The sequence below is a fragment of the Rhineura floridana genome, chromosome 9 (genome assembly GCF_030035675.1).
Source record: "Rhineura floridana isolate rRhiFlo1 chromosome 9, rRhiFlo1.hap2, whole genome shotgun sequence".
Classification (NCBI taxonomy): domain Eukaryota; kingdom Metazoa; phylum Chordata; class Lepidosauria; order Squamata; family Rhineuridae; genus Rhineura; species Rhineura floridana.
In genome coordinates, this window is record NC_084488.1 from 82,150,006 (window position 1) to 82,162,340 (window position 12,335).

General features: G+C 42.4%; 1 protein-coding gene across 21 annotated transcripts in view; it reads right to left on the reverse strand.

Annotated features, from left to right (window-relative positions):
• The window catches only part of AFG2A (AFG2 AAA ATPase homolog A), a 248,554-nt gene that overhangs the window by 213,718 nt on the left and 22,501 nt on the right, over nucleotides 1-12,335 (reverse strand). For all 21 annotated transcript variants that reach the window (XR_009757954.1, XM_061585130.1, XM_061585133.1 and 18 more), the window contains exon 9: nucleotides 7,441-7,687. Coding sequence is in view for 20 of the 21 variants with exons in the window: in XM_061585130.1 (XP_061441114.1) it covers nucleotides 7,441-7,687 (247 nt within the window). In the remaining variant the exon portion in view is untranslated. The remainder of the gene's footprint in view (nucleotides 1-7,440; nucleotides 7,688-12,335) is intronic.

Genomic DNA, 12,335 nt, shown 5'->3' on the forward strand with positions numbered 1-12,335 from the left:
GGGAATTATTGCTGGATGAAAGTAGAAGATCAGCATGTTCCATCTTGTTTTACAACAAGCATCAACATCCAGATGTAACTACTTCTACATAAAAGCAATTATTCTGAACTAATGTTCTTAAAAATAACCCACAAGCATATGTTACAGCTTTGGTCAACAAAAGCCATTATGCCTTGCATGTGGACACACAAGCAGTGGTGTATATTACCTCCTAGGAGAGAGAGAGAAAAGTCAATTGTTCACTTCATTTTTAAGATTTAACAGGACTATGCCAGTTTGTAAACAGACAATTAACAATTTGAAGAAGTTATTTCTGTACTTGTGGTTTTAAGTTTACTGGCAGGTAATGTAAGCATCTATGTCTCTTGCAGCCACCATGAAGATGTATAAAATATGAAGGGTAAAAATGTAAAAAGGACAAAATAATCCCAAGTAATCCCCAAGAAACAACCCTGCAGGCTTCAGTAACACATACTTTCAAGGGCATAAAACTTGTTTTTGGCTTATTTACTTAGAAGTCAAGTCCTACATAGTTCAATGGCATTGGCTCCACAGTAAGTCTGCTTAGACTTGATTTCCATATTGTTTACCTAGTTTGTTTTTAAATTAAAGTAACCCATATATTATTTAGCACCATATAGCATGAGTTTTTTGAAGCCATACACACATTCAATGTGTACTGAAGCATCCCTTCACTCGTAACTTGTTCACAAACAAGTTTTAGGAATGATTTACAAGACCCCTCTGGAAAGCACAGCAACATAGCTGGCTACAAAAAATATTTCCTTTTCTGAAACACTTTAGCATCAAAATGCTCCCTTCTTTTCAATAATGGTCCCATCTGCACTATACATTTAAGCAGTATTATACCACTTTAAATACTCACAGCTTCCCCCAAAGAATCCTGGGAACCGTAGTTTAAGGGTTCTGAGAGTTGTTAGGAGACCCCATTCCCTCATAGAGCTATAAATCTCAGAGTGGTTTAACTCTTTCCAGGACACTCCAGGAATTGTAGCTCTGTGAGGGAATGAGCTACTCAAAAGGACAAATGACACTCAAATATGCCATTGTCCCTTTATTTTGTCCAGCTCTCACACCCCAATATTCCAAACTGCTGGCTAAACTCAGAGGAGTTTGTTTGTTCTGCAGGCGGAGCAGAAAGTGTACCTCCTGAAGAGGGTAACTTCACGAAACCCACAAAGGTGCACATATGGAACATGTGCATCCATGGGTCAAAACACAGAAATTGGACAGTACAGCCAGTGGGGCAAACCAACCCAAGCCTTGCAGATATAACACAGAATACAAACAACTCTCAGTATGATGCAGCATCTTCAGCTACTAGCTGCAAGATAACTAGTTAAAGAAAAATCATGCATTATTCCTTTCACCATTTGAGTCTGCTTTTTTTTTATGAAGTCTGTACAGTATAGTCAATATCTTTAAGATAAGCGTTAACATTTTAAAAGCCAGCATTTCCATTCACTGTAAACAAGATAGCTCTTCTCAGTTCATGAAAAAAATAAGTTATATTTATAACCCATCCTGCTTGAAACATACAGGCAGCCTTAGAAGGATAAGTTTATAATGAATTGCTGTATTTGGAAGCCTACGTTGCTAAGCATTTTATAACATCTAACACTGTTTATTCCATTTACATCCTCATTGCCCAACTAACATGTCATGCCTTATCTTGTTTGTTGAAACCCAGTGGTGGTCTCTCTTTATTTTTATGACCATTCAGAAAAATAAAATGCATTGTGAATGGGTAATTAGAACAGCAGCATTACTCTAGGAACAGGGGTGGTCAACATGGTGACCTCCAGATACTACTGAACTACAATTCCCATCAGCCTCTGCCAGCATGGCCAATGATTAGAATAGTAGAGTTGGAAGGGACTCAAAGCAGGATGATGGGAGTTGTACTCTGAACATCTGAAGGGCACCATGCTGACTATCCCTTGCTCTAGGAGAGCACAGATATATTGCCATTGAGTAGTAGCCACCATTTGGATAGTAAAAATTAGTGTGTAGAATTCTGAAATTATGCAATCCTACTACTTTTTAGATCAAGACACAACAGGACACAGTAGAGAGCTAGGAAAGGTATGGATCATTTCAAAAATATTTTCTCATAACGCATAGTACTGCAAGCTAGTATTGTTTCCACTCCCACCCCATTAGAAAGTTTTGTGAAGTATGCATTGTGACAGCTCTCTTAAAACCCCAGATGAGGCAAACCAGGTCCACTCCCCTAATTCAGTTCTTCCCAGGGCTGTGGAGTTGGTACGTCAAACCTTCGACTCCGACTCCTCTATTTTTCTACTGTCCGACTCCACCCGAAATTGCTTCCAACTCCACAGCCCTGGAAAGGGCTGTAAATGTCTTTTTAAATTGGAAGCTCTCATACGAGCATTTTTATCGCTGCCTGAATATGCACTGATCTTGGCATCACAGCATTTGTCTTCATCTGGGTCCTGTGTCATACACTGACACACAAAATGTTTTCCATCTTGAGTTATGGTGAAATGCTCAACTACAGCTGACTTCATGGGAAGCTTCTTTGACATTTTGAATTTATATTTTAAAAAATTTGTCAATCAAAATTTATTTTGAAGCCGGAGTTGTAGTCAGTACATTTCTACCGACTCCGACTCCACCCAAAATTGCTTCCGACTCCGACTTCCGGGAAGGGTGACTTAGCCTGTGCCTGCTTTTGAGACGGGCTCCTGCCTCAAAAGAAGCTTATTCAGATATATCAGTCAGTTTTTTCTTTTTTTTTTGACTGATTAAACTTCTCCCGGGTAGGGAGAAACGAAGAGATTAACCTCAAAGCCTATTTTTGTTGGGACGACCAGATCTCATTAATTTATGGGACGAGGTCCAGCCGACGAAGGTGGGACGGATTTTCAACAGCAAGCTCTATCTGTTAAAGCGAACGTTCATCTTATCTTCTAAGAGAGAACGCACTAACAGGCAAGCACCCTTCTTTCTATATTTTTCTTTTACTTGACTTAAATTGTTGCTGTTTAAAAGAGATTTGCCAGATTGATCGGTTTTTGACATCTCACTGGGGAGCCGTAACTTCTCTCTGCTACGCACTAATTAATAGCTTATCTCTGTTTTTGTTGCAAAAAGCTGTCCTGGATTTGCATTCTAAAGATACACACAGAAGAGGGATTTCTATTCCAGATTTTTATTTTGAAAAATATTATACTGTTTTGAGACTACTCTCTTTTTGGTCTATTTTATTTTGACGAATCTGTTTCTTGACGATTGCCATTAATTGTTTCGATCCTGGGAACTGCATTTTGTTTACTTAACTATTGGAGAGATAAGGCTGTCTGCTCTGTTTATACTGTGATGTCACCAAGTTTGGAGTATTAACCCAATTGTTGCTGAAATAAGAAGTGGTTTTCCTATATTTTTCTTTTAAAATGGCAATTAAGAAAGTGGCTGAGAATCTGGAAATAACTATGTTTCAGAAAATAATGGATGAGATTGAGATAACGAAAATTGAATTGAGTAAAATGAAGCAGGAGATTAAAGATATAAGGGTCCCTGTGAGAGAGGTGACCCTGGAAGGGGTCCCTGTGAGAGAGGAGACCCCGGAGATTGGAACAGGGGTCCCTGTGAGAGAGGAGACCCTGGAGACTGGAATAGGGGTCCCTGTGAGAGAGGAGATCCCGGAGATTGGAACAAACGTGGAACAGGAACAAGATTTGGAGTCTATGGACTTTAGAAATAAAATCTATTGTTTGGAACTCAATGTTATCTCTGAAGAAATTAATGAAGATTCTAGAGATAAAGTTATCAATGGCATGGATTATCTTCTGGACTGGAATGATGTGATGGAGCCCAATATAGAGAAAATCTATGGAATTAACTGCAGCCATGTGACAATGGAAAAACTTTTAAGAGATGACCCAGTGTATTTTGAAAAAAAGAACAGAGACATGATTTTACAGCAGTATTTCAGCAACCTATTCAGAATGGATGGCAAGAAAATATTTGGGATAGAGGTAATTCCCATCAGACTCTTACTATATGACTATGGCTTTGACAGCAAGATTATTATGGAATACTGATAATGGAAGATTGGATATTGAAATTACTGGACTTAACAAGACTACTGAAGATGGAAGATGGAAAATGGAACTAATAGAGATAATAGAACAATGGCTACTGAAATTACTGAACCTAACAGATTCTGATGTGATGGATTAATTGAAATGTTTATTTTGACTATGGTTATGACAATAAGATTATCATAATTAGTAATGAGATGGATTAATCGATATGCTTATCTGGAAAAAAAAATTGATAGATATATTTCTTAAAGAATTGAAACCTCTCTTTGACTTTTTGTGGAAAGAATAAAGTAATGTTTATGAGATTTGATGATTAAGTAAGATAACTACTGGAGGAAAGTGATTTTATAATATGACTTAAGAGACAGGATTGCTATATATTATAGACTTATAACTGATTTGATCTTTGACAAATGGGAAGTCAATATTTTACTCTTTATTTTTTATTTTTGTTTTTTTTTTCTTTTTTTCTTTTTGTTTAACTATTTTTGATTTTGTTTTTTTTTGTCTTTGAATGTTTTATGATTCTGTCTTGTATGTTTTATGAAAATCTGAATAAAAATTATTGAAAAAAAAAAAAAAATTGCTTCCGACTCCGACTCCAACTCCACGACTCCGACTCCACAGCCCTGGTTCTTCCCTCACAGGAACTAGCTATCCCACTTCACCTGCTTTTTGTAACCTCTCCTAGGTGACTGCCCAAAATCGAAGCAGTGACATGAATGCTGACAGTGTATGTCTCAATATGTTTTTAGCACATGACCAAGTATATAAGGATTCCAATACTATTTTCAAAATTTGTTGAACCCCAGCATTAACAAGATGCAGATTGTATGGTAAGGCAAAGAGGAAAACTTTTGTTTTAAAACCAAGGACTTCTTTAGGACAAGCATGTATAACTGGCACATAAACATGATGGCTACACTGTTACACATTCAACCTTTCCCTGAATTCTATCTCCCAATGTTTCCTTTTTTAACCTTTCCAAGTACCTCATAACCCTTCTCATTCCTGCCTGTTCCCTTCTCTACCTCTAATCTAAAGCCAAACTGATCTTAACTCTCATCTAACTAACGTCATCACAACTCTAATCTCAAGTGAACTTCTTAACTGAAGAAACAGTCTTTTTACACTCTCCCCCTTCTAAACATTCCACTTGTAATACTGGCTAATGATGGGAAAGGGCGGGACCTAGCCTTGCCCATCACACATATAATTTCCCTTCTTTTTAAAAGACCTGAGCTTAAGGAGCCAACATTCTTTTTAGGTAAGAGAAAAAACAGATTCTGTTCACTGTCACACAGTAATCAGCAATTCCTTTCAGAGAATAGTTTCCATCTATCTTCCGCCACTAGATGTCACTCTAGTATAATTGAAGAAATCTCCCAACAGAAGATTCACTTTTGATTGCACAACATAAAATGTCTACATGACTATTCAAATACCACAGCTTTGCAAATGTGCCACTCTGAAATTATTAAAAAACATTTTCTTTTGTAATAAAATCTTGTTCACTTTATACAAAATGGGCAGTGAAATCTTATGCACGTTCCGCTGATTTTAATGTGAGTTACTCCTAAGCAATTGTGCACAGCACTGCTGCCTAAGCTAACTTTCTATTCAGTTTGCTAAGGTATTCTATGCTATCTTTAAAGCTTACATACTCTTCAAATCAGCAGAGTATGGTGCAAAATAAATGTCCATACTGTCATGCCAGCTTGCCTGCCTTACCCTGGCCTGCAGTTAAAATGGCTAACTCCCAAAGCCTTATGGGGAATTCTTCCCCTTGACATCTTCCTTGTTAGCTTGCTAGCAAGCAGTTAAATCTTTGATGTTCTTTCATCACTGTGACTTGGTAATTTTTATAACACAGCTGTACCAGCTTACAGTAATTTTGCACCTTCTTATCAGTGGAAGGGGCCTGGTTCCGTCAAGGCCGTAAAACTCCTTGCTTTGTTATGGGAAACCAAGAGGAGGCGCCAGGTGCTGTGGGAACATCGTTTTTTCATCCCTTTGATGAAAATGTTAATTGGTTAATTGTCTCCGGCTGGGAGGGAATTTTCCTCCATAAGAGGAGGCTCAGAACTCTGGGTTTGTGTCCCACTTCGGAGCACCACCTTGCCTATGGTGATGTTCTGTTGTGGCTCCATTTACATCTTGACTTGCAACTCCCGGAGGAGAAGAAGGCTATCCATTGAAAGATCCTATGCTCTTATAAGTATAGCTAAGGCAGATAGCTTTGTTATTTTGATTTGTGCCAAGAAACTTTCCTTTCCCTTTGTTACTAAACACCTTACCCGTTTGGGTGTATGGTTTTAGGATTCAATTTGCTGCTACAAATTATTTGTGTGTACCTTTGCTTTTTGTAAACTTTTTTATGCTTTTCTTATTTTCTTTTTAATAAACTTTAATTACTTTAAACCAACGTGTGTTTATTCCAGAGAAAGGGGTCAGTTCCTAAATTCAGTCCTTGCCATTTGACCACAACTACCGTGTAACAGAGAAACGTTTTTACCTAAGACTTCAGAAGGGGCCAGGAGTGTATCTAGACTCTGGTCCTGAGAGGCTCAGGTGTTTTAAGTGGGCTCTGGGGTTCCCTTCGCCCCAGAGTAGCTAACCAGTTGAAGGGTGGTGGCAGTACTACCTTGCAGGGTTGGTGTTGACGTGCACAACCTTGGCAAACCAGGATTTGCTGGGATCAATTGCCCAAGGCTGGGGGTTGACTCCTAGGACAGTGAGAGCAGACGGGGAAGAGCTCCCCACTTTCACTACACATACCTATTTTGTACTTCCAGCAAACTACAGCCTGCTTATACTGATCCATGTTGCTGGTAATTAGAGGATTGTACCCTAGCAATCTGCAGAACACAATGTGCAGACAAGTCACATGAATGATATATACCCAAAGTAGAATCCAATTAATGATTTGCGGTATAATCAATCATTTACATGCCACCCAAACCTGAATACAGATTTTGCAATACTGAAGAAACTATGAGAGAATACACAACTGAACCAAAGTTTATACTCATTAAAAGAAAAGGCCATCTTATAAGATTTCTCACTGCCTTAATTTAAAATCTGTCTTCATTGATTAAAAACTGCTGCCCTTACCCACCTATTTGGCTACTGATTTATTATACAGTGAAGATTATGATTCACTCGCACTGGGAAACTGAACTGCAAAACTTCATAATACTTGGTGAACACATGTTCAGGACCAGTTCAAACATAATGTAATTTCATATAATGCAGCCATGAACTCCCTACACTACCTGAAACACATTTTGAATACATCAGCTCACAAATCGGGTTCACAGGTTCTCAACATGAAGTGTGCTTAGCTTACCTGCTTCTTTGCACAATGCAGCTAGATCTGCTCCTACATATCCATGGGCGCTGTCAGCCAATTGAACCAGCTCTGTTGCCGTCAATGAATGAGGAACCTTCTTAAGAAGTTTACTGAAAATATCTAGCCGGTCCTGAGCGTTGGGAACCCCAATTTCTATCTCCTTATCAAAGCGTCCAGGTCTGCGTAGGGCTGAATCTAGTGCATGGGGACGATTTGTGGCTCCAAGTACTAAGAGTTGCCCTTCCTGAATAACCAATGCAAAACAGGTTTATTGTAAAATCAGGAACAATGTGATATAATCAAAAGCATTCTGTTTGTGTTGTGGAAGAGCCAGGTTTATATCTCCACTCAACCCTGATATTCACTAGCTGCAGGCAAAGTCACTTAGACTATAAGGCTACAATCCTATGCAGGCTTTCCTGGCACGAAGCCCAACTGGGGATTAATTCTCAACAAACATGTAAAGTTACAGCCAAATCCTTTACAAGACATTTTTAAAGGTAAACGAGATTAAGTATGAAGCACTTTAGTAACAGAAAAGTGCTTAGAGGTTAAATTTAAAAAAGGTACAAACAACTGGCCAACACAGATCTGCCATAGTTACTCCGAGTCTATTACACATCAACTATGTACTAGCCCTCTTCCAAAAATACGAAGCTCTAATCCTGTAGGACAGAAATTGTGAACCTCCAGGCTGTGGGCAAAATTAGGCCTGTGAGGCAGTCTTCCCCAAGCCACCGTATGATGTGAGCTGTATGGAAGCAAAGCCACAGTTGCAAAGGAATAATTAGGAGCCTTCAAGTGTGCTCCAAATTGTTCTTCTGTAAGCAGGGTTTGAATCAGGGCCTTTTAAATTTGGTGCCAAAGCAAGCTCTGCTGGGATTGGTTCTGCTTCCCAAGTGCAGCCAATCCCTGCCAAAAGCAGGGCTTGCAGTCAGTGTTGAATTTAGAAAGCTTTTTGCAGGAATGTTTGCAGCCATGACGTGGATTCAAGTTGCAGCTACAAAAATTCTTCCATTGGGGGCCTGGGTTAAAGGGTGCAAAGGAAAAAACAAAGAATTAGGAGCACAGTTAGTGTGTGCCTCCTGATTCTTCCTTTGAAGTTTGATGCCTGACTTCAGGTAGCAATGTGAACCAATCATGACATCTTCAGTAATTTGCAAAACATACTAGAAGCCTCATGCGGAGGCCTAGTAACCATTCCAGCTTCCACTTCACAACCTGGGATGACCATTAGAAAATCCAGAACAAATTATCTGTAGAATCTGGATCAAAACCCAAAATATTCTGAAGCAGAACTGTAAGAGTAAATATGTCTCTAACAATAACTCTGGACTATGCTGCCATGGCCTCTGTTCATTTGTCCTTTATGCCTTGCTTTCTTTACAAACTAAGCATATATATCATAGTTGTACAAAATGTCCCACAAGAGAATCACTTCTAAAAAATATATTCTTGAGAAGACTGTATCTATTTAAATACATAGAAATGTAAGTGTCATGCTGCAGTTTGCTTGGCAACAGACAGGTGGTGCTAAGCAAACTGCAGCAGGACCCAGGCACGCACGCTAGGCTCAAGGATGGCATGAGGGAAGGAGGGGGAAAGAAGGTGAGCAAACGCATAGTGGAAGGAAGGTGAAAACCCGGAACCAGCTGTTGTTGCTGCTCCTCACCTTTTGCTTGGTGCACTCTACCTCAGTTTTAACTGTAGTGGTTTTGGCTTTGTGTAGGGGGTGGGGGGCTGCGTGGTGTGAGTGTATATATATCTGGTTTGTGTGGGTGTAATTTTACACCATGTGCCTGGGAGAGAGGACTCATGGCCGAGTGGGAAGATTTGAGGGGGCCGCCATTGGTGTAGTGACGGGTAGAGGGAGATATGGCGTTGTGCGGAGGACTTGCCAGGTGAGGGGAACTCGGCCCAGGCAGTTAACGGCTGTGCCTTGTTCCGGTCCTTCCCACACCCACGGGTTGCTTGGTTGCCATATCAGCCAGCCCTCAGATCTCCAGATGCTGCTTTTAAATGCCAGATCGGTATATAATAAGATCTCCCTTATCCACGATTTAATTGTGGATGAGGCAGCTGATCTGGCATGTATAACTGAGACCTGGGTGGGCGAGCAGGGAGGAGTTAGTCTCTCCCAACTGTGCCCACTGGGATACTTGGTCCAGCATCATGGCAGACCTAAGGGTCGGGGAGGGGGGGTCGCTGTGGTCTATAGGAGTTCTATCTCCCTCTCCAGGCATCCTGTCCATGTGACTACTGGTCTGGAGTGTTTGCACCTTGTGTTGGGTCAGCGGGACAGATTGGGGATTCTGTTGGTGTACCGCCCACCCCGCTGCCCAACAGACTCCCTAACTGAGCTGACAGAGATGGTCTCGGATGTACTGCTGATATCCCCCAGACTCTTGGTGCTGGGGGATGTCAACATTCATGCCGAGACCACCTTATCTGGGGCGGCTCAGGACTTCATGGTCTCCATGACAACCATGGAGCTGTCCCAATATGTTATTGGCCCAACGCATGTGGCAGGGCATACTCTAGATTTGGTTTTCCCAACTGGACATGGAGATGGTGATCTGAAGGTGGGGAGTTTTACATCAGTCCCTTTGTCATGGACAGATCACCGCCTGCTGAGGTTTAGACTTACAGCGACTTTTCCCCTCTGCAAGGGTGGGGGACCTATTAAGATGGTCTGCCCCCAGAGACTAATGAATCCGGATGGTTTTCAAAGGGCTCTGGGGAGTTGTCCGGCTGATAAGGCTGGCGCTCCTGTCGAAACCCTGGTCGAAATGTGGAATACAGAAATGACCCGGGCAGCTGACATGATCGCTCCTGTGCGCCCTCTCCTGTGTAGAGCTCATACAGCTCCATGGTATACTCCAGAGCTGAGAGCGATGAAACAATACAGGAGACGGCTTGAGTGCAGATGGAGGCGAACTCCTGATGGCTGCAATCATACACTGGTAAGTGCTTATACTAAACGGTATTTAGGAGCTGTGAAGGTGGCAAAAAAACAATACTTTGCTACCACTATTAAATCATCCATTTGCCGTCCAGCAGAGCTTTGTTCGAGGGCTATTACACTCTGGCCCTAGGGACATGGTAGAACCGTCTGAGGCCCGCTGTAACGAATTTGCTAAGCACTTCTAGAAAAAGATCATTTGCATCCGCCAGGACTTGGACTCCAATGTTATAGCAGTTGAATCACAGGAGGTATCCAGAGCACAGCCTTGTCCTGATTGTTTGGATGAGTTTCAGTTGGTGCAGCTCGAGGACGTTGACAAGGTGCTTGGACAGGTGCGTGTGACCACTTCTGCTCTGGACCCTTGCCCCTCATGGCTAATAATAGCTAGCAGGGATAGAACAGCCGGTTGGGCCAGGGAGGTGATTAATGCCTCACTGCGAGAGGGAGTGGTCCCTGGGTGCCTAAAAGAGGCGGTAGTGAGACCACTTCTGAAAAAATCTTCCCTAGACCCAGAAGATTTTAATAACTATAGACCAGTGGCAAATGTCCCATTCCTGGGCAAGGTTCTGGAACGAGTGGTTGCTAGCCAGCTCCAGACACTCTTGGATGAGACCGATTATCTGGATCCATTTCAGTCGGGTTTCCGGCCTGGTTTTGGCACGGAGACAGCCTTGGTCACCCTGTATGATGACCTATGTCGGGAGAAAGACAGGGGGAGTGTGACTCTGCTGATTCTCCTTGATCTCTCAGCGGCTTTTGATACCATCGACCATGGTATCCTTCTGGGGAGACTCGCTGATCTGGGAGTAGGAGACACTGCTTGGCGGTGGTTCTGCTCCTACTTGGCGGGTCGCCTCCAGAAGGTAGTGCTTGGGGAACATTGTTCGGCACCCTGGGTTCTCCAGCATGGAGTGCCGCAGGGGTCAGTTCTGTCCCCCAGGCTTTTTAACATCTACATGAAGCCGTTGGGTACGGTCATCAGGAGCTTTGGAGTGCGTTGCCATCAGTATGCTGATGACACGCAGCTCTATTTCTCCTTTTCATCTTCTTCAGGTGAGGCTGTCAATGTGCTGAACCGTTGCCTGGCTGCGACAATGGACTAGATGAGAGCTAATAAACTGAGGCTTAATCCAGACAAGACTGAGATGCTGCTAGTAGGAGGTTCTTCTGACCAGATGGTGGATGTTCAACCTGTTCTGGATGGGGTCGCACTCCCCCTGAAGGAGCAGGTTCGCAGCCTGGGAGTTGTTCTTGATTCATCCCTGTCACTTGAGGCTCAGGTAGCCTCGGTGGCCCGGAATGCTTTCTACCAACTTCGGTTGGTGGCCCAGCTGCGCCCCTATCTGGACAGGGAAAATCTCGCTGCAGTTGTCCATGCTCTGGTAACCTCCAAATTAGATTACTGCAATGCGCTCTACGTGGGGCTGCCTTTGAAGACGGTTGGGAAATTGCAGCTCGTGCAAAATGCAGCGGCCAGACTATTGACACGGACAAGGCGGTCCGAACATATAACACCGATTCTGGCCCGCTTGCATTGGCTGCCTATATGTTTCCAGGCTCGATTCAAAGTGCTGGTTTTAACCTATAAAGCCTTACACGGCTTGGGACCACACTACCTGATGGAACGCCTCTCCCGATATGAACCTACCCGTACACTGCGCTCAACATTGAAGGCCCTCCTCCGGGTGCCTCCTCAGAGGGAGGCTTGGAGGATGACAACAAGAAAGAGGGCCTTCTCAGTGGTGGCCCCCGAATTGTGGAATGATCTTCCTGACGAGGCACGCCTGGCGCCAACACTACTATCCTTTCGGCGCCAGGTTAAAACTTTCCTCTTCTCCCAGGCATTTTAGCATTTTAGTATTTTTAGTATTTAGTATTTTAATATGTGTTTTTGTCTGTCTTAAAAATGTTTACAATTTTGAAATTT